At 34.9% G+C, this 17,346-nt stretch overlaps 1 protein-coding gene across 1 annotated transcript in view; it reads right to left on the bottom strand.

Moving 5' to 3' along the window:
- Positions 1-17,346, bottom strand: part of ENPP3 (ectonucleotide pyrophosphatase/phosphodiesterase 3) — a 123,338-nt gene that overhangs the window by 27,033 nt on the left and 78,959 nt on the right. The window contains exons 18-20 of the mRNA XM_044674524.1: positions 12,069-12,247; positions 10,592-10,640; positions 7,082-7,236 (exon numbers count right to left, since the gene is read on the bottom strand). Coding sequence (XP_044530459.1) covers positions 7,082-7,236; positions 10,592-10,640; positions 12,069-12,247 — 383 coding nt within the window. The remainder of the gene's footprint in view (positions 1-7,081; positions 7,237-10,591; positions 10,641-12,068; positions 12,248-17,346) is intronic.

Genomic DNA, 17,346 nt, shown 5'->3' with positions numbered 1-17,346 from the left:
CCTTTTTCTAGTCAAAGAAGCAGCTAGTTGGCACAGTAGATAAAGCAACTGGCCTTGAGTAAGGAAAGTCTGAATTCAAATCCAGCCTCAGACCCTATGAGAACCTTGAGAAACTCGCTTACCTATGTCTGCCTCAAGGTTCCTCAACTGTCAAAAAGGGGACGATAATAGTACCTGCTCCCCCAGGGATGTTGTTGTGAGGATTAAATGAGATGATATTTGTAAAGCACTTAGAACAGTAAGCACTTAATAAATGCTTGTTTGAAGTACATATGATAGAAGATCTCCTGGGAACAAGTGGACCCCAAACATCATTCTTTGATTTTGATTCCAAGTGAGAGCTCTGTTGTGACATTTTAATCCTTCTGTAGACTTGCTTATGGTTTTATGAAGGGATAAGAAAGGAGGGATAGGCATAAAAGCAGGGAGGCCGATGAAATTCCCAGTGGGACGTAGAAGTTCTCATCAATAATATTTGAGTGCCCTAGTTCTTGAAATTTAACTATTTGAACCCTTAAGAACTGCAAGGGTGATTAGTGCAATGGTACTGAACAAGATGCATTTTTCCCTTTTAGTCTGATTTGGACTGGATAGGAAAGATAGGAAAACACTGTAAAAGAGCACAGAACAAGAAGTTCTTTAGTTCCACAATGACTTTCAAGCCAGCTATGAAATCTCTTTAATTAGAAGCCAAAATGTAAAGGGCAAAACACACATTTTTTCCCTGAGATTGTAATAACCCAGGCTTGCTTGCTCATAAAACTATGTATTAGAAAACTGAGATTGCTTTCAACTCAAGGGTTCTCTTGGAGAAAAAAAATTATTTATTTGATTTCTTATTTTTCTCTTTATTTTGTTCCTCCCCCACCAAGTTTTTCCTGTTATAAAATTATGCAAAAATGCTTCATAATGTCATTAACTTAATGCAATTTTTTAAGACTCACATGAAGCAGAAATGAAGTGAAGGTCAAGAATTTGCCTACTTTAGTTCAGATTACCCAAATGCCTTTAGAAAAGCCCTTTAAGAAGACTTTTCAAATCACTAGTAAAAGTGAAATTTTGTAAAAAATAAAAATTTTAAAAAAAACTTGAGGACATTTTAGTTTTATTTTTGAAAAGTTCTTTTATCTTCCAATTAAGTCTCCTAGCTAATTATTCTAAGCAATGTTTTTAAATATTGCTTATCCCTTCCTTCACATAATACCTACATGTGCATTTCTGCTTCTCTTACTAAAAAACAAAGCTAAGACATTATCCTAAATAAATCCCAACAAAGGCCCAGAAGCAGCTGTTGTCCATCATAATGCAACCATCTTCCTCTAGTTGTTCTCTGACAACAAAATCAGAAGGCACTGAAGCCACAAAAAGAAGTTCAAAGGTACAGCTCAATTGAGTACATCTTCAAAATTGCTCCTATTGAAGGTCTGATTTTCAAGCACAAAGTTGATTTACAACATTTCTGTGCTAAGTTCAAAACATCCTTGTATGTAATTTTCTTGAACCACAACATACTAACAAAGTAATTTTTGAATTGGAAAGCACAAAATTGCTAGAATTCCATCCTGTCACATGGATACATAGAGAGAAGAACCTCTGTGGCATGAGTAAAAGGATGGGAATTCTGGTTAAAAAATGGAAACTAGTAATGCTAAATAGTGGTTTCTACCAATGAATTGTCCCATTAACCTGGAAAGATAACATAATGTTTCTGAGACTTGAAATCCTACCTATAGGTGGCCCATGTTTGGTAGATCCATAGTCCCATAGTCTTAAGACTTAGACATTCTGCTTAGCAGAATAAAAGGGCAGAAATTTGCAAACACAGAAAGAACATCGCATTCTGATTAATCCATATATCCCATATGCCTTACTTTCTAGGCTCTTTAAAAACGTAAGGCTCCAATCCTCTTAATAAGTGAACCTTTTTAGGAATGTTGGAGGCAAAAAGGTGGAGAGAAAAGGGAAAAGAGAGAGTATGAATAATTATTTTAAGCAGCTTCAAAAAAAGAGTGTGGCATGCCAAAGAAAGGCACAAATATTTATATTTTCTTTTAATATTTATATTATGAAAATAACAACAAGGTTAATTGGAGGTTGTTAATAAGGTTTCCAAAATAGTATTTAAAAATCATGTCATTCAGGTTATAGCAAGTAATATGCCTGTCAACATAGGGTAACAAACTATGTTATCTTTATGATGCCAATGAACACAACCAAATAGTTGTCAGTAATGGAATTTGGCTTTCAGTACAGGGCTTTAATTAGTGGTAGGAAATTTACTTTCCTCTAAAATCCTGGAATGGAATGAGGAGCATAGATATCCAGTAACCAATTCCTTCCTCTCCATAAAAAGAGGCAGAACTTTTGCAATATACTCTTAGTAAGAACAGAATTAGCCACAAATTCATATTAAAATCCCTAGATCCTGAAAATTAAGGCCTTTAGGAAGACAGAAGTTAAAGAGAACAACTTTTCATTAAAATAATTCTTTAGATATTTATCTTTTCAGTCTAACATAGAACTGTTTACTCATATGTTTCTTAAAATATTATTTGTGGATTACTTGTTATTAGTCTGATGAAATATATTTATCTTATCATCAACCACTAACCCACTTATATACACACCAGTTTCACATCTCTACCATTTCATAGAGGCAAGAAGTTAATGACTTCATTACTTATATTAATATAGTTCAATTCTAAGGTCTTTTCCCTTTGGCCATGTTTTATAAGAATTACATTCTGATATTTCCTTGTTACCATATATCTGGGCAGTCACAGAGCAAAGTGTACTCTAGAATCTGTAGCCATGAGAAATCAAGAATGCTGGTCACAGTTCAAGGGAGGAAAGGAGTGCTTGTGGTTGCACAGAGACCAGGAGAGCAGTGACCTCATCTCTTCTTAAAGCATACTATCTTGGAATAATTGAAAGCTTATTGACCACCAGAATTATCTCTTAAAATGGCACCACAAAAATCTGAGGCTTAGAACATTGCCCTGAGCAGAGACTAACTTTTAAAAAGTTAAAAGTTAAGAAGTAGGCTAGAAAAATCAGCAAATAACAAAAAAGAAGAATCTAACCATTAAAAATTATTGTGGTGACAGGGAAAATCAAAACAAACTGAGAAGACAACAGTATTGTCAAAATATCTACATCCAAACCTTTGGATAAAAATGTGAATTGCTCTCAAGATCCAATCTGAACTCTGGAAGAGCTCAAAAAGGATTTTATAAATCAAATGAGAAAGAGACAGAGAGATCGGTGGAAGGGGAGAAAGAGAGTGAGAAATGAAAAATTGGGAAAAGAAATAAGAACAGTGCAAGAAAATCATGAAAAAGAGTCAATAGCTCAGTAAAGGAAGAATAAAAATTTAAAAAAAGAACTCCTTAAAAAGCATAGTTAGCCAAATGGAAAAGGAGGTACAAAGGCCCACTTAATTTTAAAATAATTGTTCAAAAATTAGAATTGGATTGATGGAAGCTAATGATTCCATGAGGCATAAAGGAAAAAGGAAACAAAATGAAAAAATAGAAGAAAATGTGAAAAATATCTCATTGGAAAAATGACTGACATGGAAAAGAGATCCAAGAGAGATAATCCATGAATTATTGGAATAGCTGAAAGTCATGATCAAAAAAAGAGCTAAGTATCATATTTCAAGAATTTATCAAGGAAAATTTCCCTGATATCATAGAACCAGAGAATAAAATAGAAATTAAAATAATTTATCTGTTACCTCCTGAAATGGATCCCAAAATGAAAATTCCCAGGAATATTAGCCAATTTCTAGAGCTCCCAGGTTAAGGATAAAATATTATAAGCAGTCAGAAAGAAACAATTCAATAGTCAAGATAATACAAGATTTAGTGGCTTCTACATTAAAGTATTAGAAGGCTTTAAATATGATATTTCAGAGGACAAAGGAATTAGGATTACAACCAAGAATCATCTACCCAGAAAAAGTAAAAGGAGAGAGAGAGAGAGATGGATAAGAAAGAGAAAAAATAGGATGAAAGGAAATACACAATAATCATAACTATGAAAAAAATTTCATAGCCAGTTTCTCTGATAAAGGCCTCATTTCTCAAATATGTAGAGAACTGAGTCAAATTTAAAAGAATACAAGTGATTCCCTATTGATAAATCATCAAAAGATATGAACCTTAGGAGAAAAAATTAAATCTATCTCTATTCATATAAAAGTGGTATAATTCACTATTGATTAGAGAAATGCACATTAGAACACCTCTGAAGTAACCTCATACTCATCAGACTGGCTTTTATCATAGAAAAGGAAAATGTCAAATGTTGGAGGAGATGTGGGGAAGGGACACTACTGCATTTTGGTGGAATTGTGAACATATCCAACTATTCTAAAGAGCAATTTGAAACCATACCCCAAGGGCCATACAACCATCCAGACTCTCTATCTCAGCAATTTCACTTCTAGGTATATACCTCAAACAGATTTTTTTAAGGCAAAGAATCTATATGTACAAAAATATGCATAGCAGTTCTTTTTTTTGTAGTGGCAAAGAATGGGAAATTGAAGGAATGACCATCAATTGAGAAGAGACTGAACAAGTTGTGGTATATAATTGTGATGGAATACTATTATGCTATAAGAAATGATGAGCAGAATAGTTTCAGAAAAACTTGGAAAGACTTACGTGAGCTAACAAAGTGAAGTGATCAGAATCAGAATATTATATTCAGTAACAGCAATTTTATACAATGATCAACTGTGAATGGCTTAGCTATTCTCAGCAATACAATGATCCAAGATAATTCCAAAGGATTTATAATGAAAAATGCTATCCACCTCCAAACAAAACTGGAGTCTTGAAGTTTAAAGCATATTTTTTGATTTTTTTCTTTATTTTTCTTTTTTGTCTGTTTTTTGCAACATGACTAATATGAAAATGTTTTATATGGCTATACATATATAATCTGTATCCAATTGCTTACTATCTTAGGGAAGGGTGAAGGGTGGAAAGGAGAGAACTTGGAATGCAAAATTATCTTTAAAATAAATGCTAAAAATTACTTTTGCATATAATTGGGAAAAATAAAATATTTAAACTCTATATAAAAAGGAGTAGGTAAGTGGTACAGTAGATAGAGCACCAGGCCTAGAGCCAAGATGAATTCATATCTAACCTCAGATACTTGTTAGCTATGTAACAAGGTAGTTAACCCCATTTGCCTCAGTCCATCATCTGTAAAACAGGAACAAACTAGAAAAGGAAATGGTTTAACTCCAAGGACAAATCCATGAGGTCACAGAGTGAATACAACTGAACAACTGGGCAAAAAAAATAGAAAAAAAATAACTCATATATCTGATTTTGAAAATTAGTAGAGCCAAGATAATCTGGGAGTTGGAAGACCCAGGTTCTAATCTGAACTCTCCAAATGATGATACTATATATGCTAGTCACTTATCTGCCTGGACTTCATTTTCATAAATTGTAAAATGAAGGCTATTTGATTAGATTGTCTCTAAATTTCTTTCCTTCTTCACATTATGTTTTTTTTAAAAACCTACCTAATGACCAAGCCAGTAAATATGTTATGAAATATACTCATATATATGCATATATATTTGTATTGATCATGAGTATATGTACTCATGATCAATACAAATCACCAAACAGTTTTTCATCCTGACATATTATGTTTTACAAGAATTTATCAATCTCCTATTCTTCGTGCCAGAAATAGTTCTAGGTCCTTGAGTGTGCAAATAAATCTCAATGAAATTAGATCATGATGGAGAATCATAAAATTTTAGGAATGAAATAGATCTCGAGTTGCCAAAGGAAAGTCCTCTACTTTCTGGGAGGGTCACATAAACCACCCCAGAGAGATTAGAATGCATTTTATTGTCATAAGACTTCAAATAATAAAGTTCCCTACACAGATAAGATAAATATATGTTATTTATTTCCTGGGTAATCCATTTAAGAGTCTTAACATAATGGGCACTGACTTTACATCTATCTTAAATCCTCTGGTTCAGAACCTGGTAGAAAAAGAGAACCATTTGGTATAGAATCACAGAAACCAGCCAGTGTTTCTTTCAGATTTCATTTAATTCCATCCTGTTTCTAAGCATTGTAAACATATGCTCTTTCTATCTTGTTTTAAGGACCAAATAGGATTTACTAATTATTACACTATAGTCTTGCAATTCTTTAAAACATAAACCTCTTTTCCTTCAGTATACTATCATATTCCACCTTATTGTCCTTAACTATCCTTTTATGCACCAGCCATCTAAATGCTTTAAAGTCTGTAATACCAAATGTGATATCTCAGTTACATTGGATGATGGGCCAGCATGATAAAATAGTAGAAAGAATATTTGGCTTAGAATCAGAAAGACCTGGGTTCAGATCCTACCTTTGACCCAATCAAATAAGTCTCTGTATTCTTTACACATGGCACTATATCATAGGACTAATGAATAGATAGCTAGGCTTGAAGTCAAGACCTGAATTCAAATCTAGACTCAGAAATTTACTATGTGACCTCAAGCAAGTCTCTTAAAAAATTTGTCTGCCTCGGTTTCTTCATCTGTTAAAAAATATATAAAATAATAATAGTACCTACTTCCTAGGTTTGTTGTGAGGATAAAATGAGATAATGTTTGTGAAGTGTTTTGTATAATGTCCCCCATTAGAATGTTAACTCATTGTAAAGATTATATCATTGTTTTGATTTATAGTCCCAATGTCATAACAGATACTTAATAAATGTGTATTGGTCAGTTGATTGATACACAGCTCTGTAACCATAGGCAAGTCACAAAACTTATTTCCTCATCCTAAAAAACATTAGTAACACGTATATCCATTAATATTTAATCCACTATATCCATTAGGCATAATACCTATGCCTAATAATAACATAATAATATCCATACCTTCTTCAAAGGAGATGGGAGAATCAAATGAGAGAGTAGATAAAGTACTTTGCAAATCTTAAAAGTGTTATATTTGCATGAACTAAATCATTAGAAATCTGTTTGATTCAATTTTTTTCGAAAAAGAACATCATGGCCATCAGAACTTACAGGTTTATAGACTGCGTATGCGCTCCACAGTGGCATTTTGATTGCTTCACTGTATCCAGTGATGTAGTCTTCCTGGTAAAGGAGACAATGTGTCTTGAATTCTTGTGTAATCAAAGGCCTTCCAAAGGGTAAATATTCATTCTTCAAAAGTAGTTCTAAAACATGAAAACAATTCTTGTTTTATATACATTCAAATATTATTGCTAGAAGAAAAGTACAATCAAGAAAAGAAAACTCCTAGATGAGAAAATGAAAAAATGAACTCTGATTGAACTGAAGGAATTCCATGTGAACTGGAAAGACCTCCAGGAATTGATGCAGAGTGAAAGGAGCAGAGCCAGAAGAACATTGTACACAGAGACTGATACACTGTGGTAGAATCGAATGTAATGGACTTCTGTACTAGCAGCAATGCAATGACCCAGGACAATTCTGAGGGACTTAAGAGAAAGAACGCTACCCACATCTGGAGAAAGAACTGTGGGAGCAGAAACGTAGAAGAAAAATATATCATCGATCACATGGTTCAGTGGGGATATGATTAGGGTTTTAATTTTAAAAGATAACTATTGCAATTGTGAATAATTTGGAAATAGGTTTTGGGAGAGGGAAGAGGGTTGGGAAAAATCACAGGTGATGAAACCATGGAAAAATATCCTAAATAAATAAATAAATAAATAATTCACTCTGGTGTGTGTGGGGAAGGTGTTTGAGTGTAGGTGTGGGTGTGTGTTTTTAAACAAATGCTATCAAAAGAGTTCATATAGGGGGCAGCTGGGTAGCTCAGTGGATTGAGAGTCAGGCCTAGAGACGGGAGGTCCTAGGTTCAAATCTGACCTCAGACACTTCCCAGCTGTGTGACCCTGGGCAAGTCACTTGACCCCCATTGCCTACCCTTACCACTCTTCTGCCTTGGAGCCAATACACAGTATTGACTTCAAGACGGAAGGTAAGGGTTTTAAAAAAAAAAAAATAAAAAAATAAAAATAAAAATAAAAAAATAAAATAAAAAAAATAAAAAATAAAAAAAAAAAAGAGTTCATATAATGACTCGAATCAGTACAAAAGATAATAGTCAATAAGTTTATGATACATAAAAGTATACTTGGTTCATAATCAATGCTGTCTATAGGATCGAGAAATTAGAAACGTTTCTCCATTTTTTTCCTAGATTGGTTTCCTCAATTAACTTATTCTAACCAGCCAGCCAATTGACAAGTTAACTGAATGTGTACATTATCTATCAGTATCATACTTCTTGGATTGGTTTTCTTTATATACATTCTTATTGATGCTACAAATACTTTCAAAATGAGAACTTACTAAACCTATAAAACCACATTAAGGTAGAACTAGAGAGGCAACTGGATGGCTCTGTGGATAGAGAATCAGACCTGGAGAGAAGTCCTGGTCTCAGATACTTCTTAGCAATGAGACCTTGGGAAAAACTTAATTGCCTAGTCCTTACTGCTCTTCTACCTTAAAACCAATATTCAGCACAGATTCTAAGACAGAAGATAAAGGCCAAAAAAAAAAAAAGTAAAACTAAAAGTAAAACCTTAGAGATCATCTCATTCAAATCTGGTCTTTTCACAGAAAAAAACTAAGAGATTTCCTCAAGATTACATAACTAATGAAAGAATTTGGGCTAGAACACAAATCCTCCAATTTTCTAGTCCAGAGTCCAACTATACAAATACAGTAAAATGGTTCATAATATTGAGGTTTCATTGAAAATATGAAAACTTAAGAATTCTCTGAATTTCTTTTATATTTTAATTTTTTTAACTTAAAACTTTTACCTTCCATCTTGGAATCAATACTATATATTGGTTCCAAGGTAGAAGAATGGTAAGGGCTAGGCAATGAGGATTAAGTGACTTGCTCAGGGTCACACTGTTAGGAAGTGTCTAAGGCCAGATTTGAACCTAGGACCATTCCATCTCTAGGTCTGGCTCTCAATCCACTGAGCCACCCAGCTACCCCCTTTCTTTTATATTTTAAAGTGAATTAGCCTTGTATAAATCACTTGATTTCCTTGAGCTTATAAACTAAGTGGAGTTGGATAAGATGATCTCTAAGGTCAATTCTAGTTCTACTTACTTGAGTTCAAATCTGGCTCAGATATTTACTAGCTATGTGTCCCTGGGTAAATCAAATAACCCTGTTTACCTCAGTTTCATCATCTATAAAATGAGCTAGAAGAAATGGCAAACCACTCTAGTATATTTGTCAAGAAAACCCCAAATGGGGTCACAAAGAGTAAGACATGAATAAAATGACTAAAGAATATAACATAGATACAGATGGTATAAATGTAGAGTCTAGTGATAATTAAATTTTCAATAAAAGCATGGAACAAAAGAACTCACTGGGCCAAAATAGAAAATACAGTAGACTTCCACACCACTTACTGGTCATCTCTCCACAATGCTACTTGAACTCTGGCCAACATCTATCTTTCCACTCTAGAGTCTTGGACATTGTTCCTAGATGCCAGGATGTGATAGGTGAGCTTTTACCAATGTTACCTAGAACCAAGTTTCCCTAGTATGTTCAAGCTATATCCATACCATTCTGCCTACCTGTGTACCTCCTGATTCCCTATTCCATGTCTCCTTTATATAGTGTTTTCCTCCATTAGAATTCAAGTTCCTTGAGGGCAAAGATTATCTTACTTGGACCCCCACGTGTTCACCTGGCACATAGTTAAGTGTTGATTAAGTGTTTAATAAATGCTTTATCTATCTATTGTGCTTAAATAGGTATCATTAGTCAGGCCAATTTTAAACTTTATAAATCAGACTTTTGTAGAAACAAAGTAGTCAAACATAGTAATTTCCCTCTGGAAAAATATCAATGGAAGTTCCGATTCCTAGTGATAAAAGACATAGAGTGCCCTAGGGAGAGATAATAAAAGAGACAGAAGAAATATATATACAGATGTCTGTGTGTATTCATTTGTGTATATGTACATATGTGTTTATGTGCATGTTCCATTTGTAGCTGCACACACATACATGTATGTATGTATTTTTATTCCTACATAACTATACAAACATGAGCACATGTATATGTTGAGGAAACCCATGTAGGAAGCACCAGAGGCTTGTTTCGAGGAAAATACATTCTGCATTCCCTTAACACAAGACAGCAGCCTTTTCCCATTATCTTCCTGGCTCTATCCTCTATACCACACGGACTCTTGCCAAATATACACAGTGGATAATTCCATCAGAGCTAATTACAAAAGACTGCTCTGCTAGAATAGTGAAAAGATTGGTAAGCACATAGTACAAAAATGAGTTTGGGAGATCAGAGTGAGGGTAAAAAAAGATTCTGGCCACAGAGGTTGTTGACTGATTCTAACAAATTGCATGATAACAATAACCAAGCAACTGTTGATTATGGGTGGTTATTATTGCTCCAATAAAATCCAACCAATATAAACACAGAAACCTATTATATACTGCAGCTGTTAAATTACTTTTTCATTTTATATTGGCCTACCTTGCTGTTCCGACAAGTTCAACATTTCATTCATCTTTTCTTCCTTTTCCTGTAAAATAATGAAATTAATAACAATAAAATAGATTTTTCTCATGTTAAAAGGAAAATGAACTTATTTCTAGTCACTCTATTAATTGATCTATTTCAGAACAAAGCAAATGACTGCCTTTGCCCTTCCCAATGCAATCTTTCTTTTTATATATAACCTGACAATTTTGTCATAACTTCCACTTAAAAATTTGGCATCTGTGGCTGCTGACTGTCTTCCAAATCACAGCCAGAATGTTGTGCTCTGAAAATTAGTCCCCTACATAAGACACCAGTGGGAAAAAAAACAGATATGTCACAAAGTATTCATGGTTTGTTCCTTGGTCCTAAGATAACAGAAATGAAGTAAAACTTAAATCTTTAGTTAAATAAGTTTTCTTTTGACATTCCTGGAAGATTCAAATCTAAGTTGATTCATGATAAAAATTATTTTTCATCTCTTTTAAAGACAAAACTCTGTCAAATCAAATCTGTAGGTATATATTTTTCTTTTTTACTGAACTCATAACATTAGCAGAGGAATTTCTTCTACCAAAGCAAATTAGCATCTCCTCCACAACACTAAGTCTTAGAAAGCGGTCAGGAGGAATAATAGACCTAAATGATTTGTTTCACGTAGCTCAGCAAATAGCTTTCAGAGACCAGATTTGAACTCAGGTCTTCTTAACTCCAACTCCAGCCCTTTAGTCATTACACCAACCCTCCTCCCTGTCACATAATTCACATGATACTTAGGGAAAACATGCAAAAAACCAAAACTATAAAAACAAGGAGGAATATAATTTTTGTTTAAATTGAGCCATATTATGTCCTGTACTGGTTTACTAAAGGAGAGTAGGTCTCCAAATCTATAAAATTCAAATTTTAAACACAGTGCGCCATAGCCTAGCTAAGATAAAGTTATGAGTTAAACGTACTTCATTAAAGACCTTTATCCATATTAAGACAGTCTATGCAATAACACAAAAAGAATACTGGACCTGGCATCAGAAAATATGGGATTGCAGCAGGTAGGTGGCTCAGTGGATAGAAAGCAAGACCTAGAGAATATGGGAGGTCCTGGATTCAAATCTAGCCTAGACACTTCCTACCTATGTGATCCTGGGCAAGTTACTTAATTGCGATTGCCTAACCCTTACTATTCTTCTGTCTTAGAATCATACTTAGTATCAAATCTAAAGTGGAAGGTAAGAGATTAAAATAAAAGGAAAAAGAAAACATGGGATTGAGTTCTGGTTCAAGTCCTTCCTTGCTATATAATCCTCAACAAATTATTCAGCTTTTCTGAACCTCTGTTTCCTCATTTCTAAAGCAGATATATACTACTTGCACCACTTACCTCCTGGACTTGTTGCGAGGAAAATATTTTGTGAAACTCAAAGTGCTATATAAATGTGAGTATCTATGGTTATTACTGGTAATTACTTACCAAACTTAGTTGAGAACATGAACAATTTAAACGATCTGTGGGCGTTGGGCCACGAAAGGGGCAAAAATAAATAATGGACACTTCTTTGGGGTGTGATGGAGTATAGAAAGGTGCCTTCAGAAGATGGTTTAGACTCCCATGGGTTCCATTGTTTGGTGCTGGTTGAATGTGTAAGAGATCTGTTTTTGAAAAATATATATGATTATCATATAAAAATGATTATGTAAAAATATATATGATTAAAGGACTTTTAAAAATTGACAGTAACAATTTCTAACTTTAGAAAACCAGATCACACACAAATAAAAGCAAATCACAGATGCACTGGATTGCTTCCTTTGACAAATACTGCTCTACTACAGACATTCACTGTACAAGTTCCACTACTGCTGGCTGCCATCTACCTGTCTTGATATTCCCATAATCCTCTGTTGTTAAAGAATCTGAATGATGACTGCAGGTTATTGAAGTAAAATGAAGCAAGTTTCTAATTCTATTTCTGTGTATATATGCATCAGGGATAGGATCAGGTTATTCGTCTTAGGGCCAGAATTTGCTTGTTCTAAAAGTTGTAGCAATTGAAATTTTATAGCTAACAAAATTTGAAATAATAAGCTATACACTGTTCTGAAAAAGAGCCAAGGTTTCCTTGAGATAATTTTTAGTATTTTCTGTTTTGTACATTTCTTCACATAACTATTTAACAGAAAATAATTCCTGAGAGTTATTGTCTGTCACTCAGAACTCTTCTGAATACCTAGATCTTTTCATTTATTTTTAAACTTTTAATATAGCATTTTTTCTACATCTTTAAGGTCAAAATACTGAAATAAAAATATCTAAAGACTTAAACTGGAGGTCTATACTTAGAAAGGTTGGATTACTCGGATGTTAAATGACTTGTCCTTGGTCACATAGTCAAGTATGTATCAGTAGAAGGACCTAATCCCAGACATTCCTGATTCTAGGGTTAACCCTCTATTTGCTAAGCTATATGGCTTCTCACCTTGACTAGATAAGTGATTTAGAATGGCTTTTGAGCAAGGGGCTGAGTAATGAAAACCTATTCTTTTAAAGCTTCTTTATTGTTTTTTTGATAGCTAGAAATACTTATCTAAGTATTATTTGTGAAGCTCTGGATCTGCTTGTTATGAATTTTAATGAATGCTATGAATATTCTCTAAAGCTCTGCACTGGGCCCCTTTTTCTCTTTCTCTAATAGACCTTTCTCAGTGATCTCATCATTTTACATGAGTTAATGCAGATAACTCTGGACTCTAGTGTGTCTCCTGAGCCGCAAACCCTATATCATCAGCTGTCATTTGAACATCTCCAACTGGATATCCAAGACATAATTCATTACCCTCCCCCAAATGTAATCCTCTTCAAAACTTCCCTATTGATGTTGAAGATACTATTTACCCTAAAAATCACTCACATGTACCACCTCAGAAACAGTCTCACATGTTCTTTCTCCCTCATCCCACAGAGCCAATCAGTTGCCATATCCTGTTAATCTCAAATGCGTAATGTCTGCTATGTATTTCTTATCACAGTATCACCATTCTAGTTTAGTCTCTCATCAACTCGAGTAGCCAATTGAAACAGCTTTATAATTGGACTCTAAGCTATCAAACTCTCCTGACTCCAATACATCCTTATCACAACTGCCAAAATGATCTTTCCAAAACACAAATGGTCAAATCATTTAACCTTAAATCTCCAGAACCCTCAATTGCTCCCTACTATTTCTAGGATAAAATTATGGGAGATTTAGGGGTAAGGAGGAGGACTAGGCCTTGACAATCTTGTTCTAGCCTAATTTTCCAGGTTTATTGCACAATTCTTTCCTTCTTGCATTATGTTTCAACCAAACTGGCTTACTGGCTATTTTCTGAATGCAGTACTTCATCTCTCATTCTCATGTCTTTGCACATGCTCTCATGTACTATATCCCAGAATACATTTCCTTCTCATCTCTTAAAATCCTCATCTTCCTTCATGGTCCAGCTAATATGTCACTCCTATAGAAAACTTTTCCTGATCTCCATAAGCATGCACTCTTATCTGTTTATATGTATATCTGTTGCTAGTAGAATGTAAGATCCTTGGGGTCAGGAACATTTATTTTCTTTGTATTCTTAAAGCCTAATAGAGTCCTGCATGTTATATATAGAGCCTTAATGCTTACTGAATTACATACACAGACATGTATATATCTATTTATTGATCTATCTTTTATTTTAATTTTCCAGGTAAAAATAAGAAATTACTTTCATCACTTTTGCCCTCCGAATATCCAAGAGACTGCAATTTTTCTCTTCTTTCCAACTGCTGCCTTCAAAATAGGGGACTTCAACTTATACATTTAAGATACTCTAATCACTCACTTCCTCAATCTACTTGATTCTCATGAAATATTTTTCCATCCTACTTTAGGCATATGCAAAGATTGCCATACTCTTAATGCTGCTGTCACCCACCAATGTATCAACTTCATATTCAAGAATTCTGAAATCCCCTTCGCTTAATATAATCTATTGACTTTTCATCTCTACCTCTGCCTTCCCTTACAAAACCCTATTCTTTATCCACACTATGACCACCAATCTTTTAATCCCTCAATTCTCTCTCAGGTCCTCTACACTGTCCTAGTCATTCTCCCCTCTTCTCCCCATCTAATCTCCTTGGGGAACCAATTCAGCTCTACACTGTCCTCTTCTCTTAAATTTCTAGTTCCCTCATCATATCACTGATTATCCCCAGCTAAGTCTCAGTGTTGAATTGCTCCCACCATTCATTGACTTTACTCCTACACATGTGCTGTTGAATAAAAGTGTAGAAAATCACATAACCATTCTGACTAGGTACATTACCAATTTGTTAAATAACCTTAACTCAGCCTTCACTCATAGAAGGCAATCCTACCTAACCTTCCTTACAATTCATTATCCCTTCCTACACATGGCTCTTCCAAAATTTTTAATCGCTTCCCATAGCACCAAGCACACACACACACACACACACTCAGGTATTTGTCTTGCCTCATATTTATAGAAATAATTGAGATGATTCACTTTGATCTCTTTGTTCTCCCCTCTTCTCACCTCCTATCATTTATGTGCCTTCTGCCCCTTTCTCCTCCTTCATCATTCATTCACTCCTACCCCCCTCCTCTTCCTTCAAGATGAAGTGGTCTTACTCTCTACCAAGACTAATCCTTACAAGATAATTTTGGAAAAATCTGAAAAGACTTATATGGACTGATGCAAAGTGAAGTGAGCAGAATCAGAAGAACATTATATCCAATGACAGCAGTATTTATTTAGTTATTCTCAGCAATACAGTAATCCAAGATAATCCCAGAGATGATGAAAAATGCCATCTGCCCTTCAAGAAAGAACTGATGGAGTCTGAATGCACACTGAAATGTTCTATATTTCACTTTCTTCATACCATTTCTTCTTTTTCTTTTGAGATGTCTTCCACAAAATGACTAATGTAGGAATATGTTTTACATGACTGCATATGTAAAATCTATATCAAATTGTTTGTCATCTCATAGGAGAAAGGGTGGGAGGGAAAGAAAGATAGAGAATTTGGAACTCAAAACTTTTTTAAAAATCAATACTTAAAATATTTTGCATGTAATTTGGGAAAAAATAAATTTATTTTTTTATTAAAGGTTAACCTCTCTACACGTTCAAGTGATCCTATTCCATTCCATCTCCTCAAACAGATTGCCTCCTTTATAATCCCAACTCATTCATTTTCTTGGTTTTTTTTAACCCTTACCTTCCATGTTAAAACTGATAGAAGAATTGATTCTAAGGCAGATGAACAGTAAGGACAAAGCAACTGGGGTTAAGTGCTTGCCCAGGGTCACATCTAGGAAATGTGTAAAGCCAGATTTGAACTGAAAACTTTCCATCTCCAGGTCTTGCTTTCTGTCCACTAAGCCTCTTAGCTACACCTATTTATTTTCAATCTCTCCCTATCTATTGACTTGTTTTGTACTGTCTACAAACATGCTCATGACTTCCCTATTCTGAAAAAAAAACCTGACTTGATCCTTCCATCCCTGCTATCATCCATCCTTTATCTCTTTTGCCCTTTGTAGTTAAACTTCTTTTTTTTTAATTCTTTTTTTTTGTTTGTTTTTAAACCCTCACCTTCTCTCTTGGAGTCAATACTGTGTATTAGCTCTCAGGCAGAAGAGTGGTAAGGGCTAGGCAATGGAGGCCAAGTGACTTGCCCAGGGTCACATAGCTGGGAAGTGTCTGAGGCTGGATTTGAACCTAGGACCTCCCATCTCTAGGCCTGACTCTCAATCCACTGAGCTACCCAGCTGCCCCATGTAGTTAAACTTCTTGAAAAGACCATGCCTCTACTTTCTCTCCTTTCATTTCCTTCTTAACCCCTTATAATCTGGCTTCAGACTTCTCATTCTACCGAAACTACTCTCTCCAAAGTTATTAACGACCTTTTCTCAAATTTCATTCTCCTGTTCCTCTTTGCAGACTTTGGTATCATTGATCAATCTCTTCTACCAATACTTTCTTCTCTCTAGATTTCTGGGACACCACTCTCTCCTGATTTTTCTCCTACCTATCTGACTACTCCTCTATCTCCCTTGCTGGATCTTCTTCCAAATCACACTTTCTAACCATAGGTATCCCTCAGGGTCCTCTATAGGACTTTCTTCACTTCTCTCTATATGCTGCTTCACTTGGTGATGTCATCAGTTCCTATGGATTTAATTTCTGTCTCTTTTCTAATGATTCTCAAATCTACCTTTCCTCCCCCAATCTCTCATCTGACTTCCAATATCTATCTCTAACTGCCTTTTTTTTTTAAACCCTTGTAGTTCAGTGTATTGTCTCATAGGTGGAAGATTGGTAAGGGTGGGCAATGGGGGTCAAGTGACTTGCCCAGGGTCACACAGCTGGGAAGTGGCTGAGGCCGGGTTTGAACCTAGGACCTCCTGTCTCTAAGCCTGACTCTCACTCCACTGAGCTACCCAGCTGCCCATCTAACTGCCTTTTGTATATCTTGAAATGAATGTCCAATAGACATCTTAAACTTAATATTTCTAAAACAAAACTCATTATTTTCCCCTTGAAATTTTTCTCACCTCCTACCTTCCCTTTTACTTAGAAGGCAATACTCATCTCCTAGTCCATCAGGCTTGAGACCTGAGTCACCCTGGTTTTCTCACTATCTATCACCTCCTATATCCTAACTATTGCCAAGGCCTGTTAATTTCACCATTATGACA

The sequence above is a fragment of the Gracilinanus agilis genome, chromosome 4 (assembly GCF_016433145.1).
Source record: "Gracilinanus agilis isolate LMUSP501 chromosome 4, AgileGrace, whole genome shotgun sequence".
NCBI classification, from domain to species: Eukaryota; Metazoa; Chordata; class Mammalia; order Didelphimorphia; family Didelphidae; genus Gracilinanus; species Gracilinanus agilis.
This window is presented reverse-complemented; position numbering and strand designations above follow the sequence as displayed.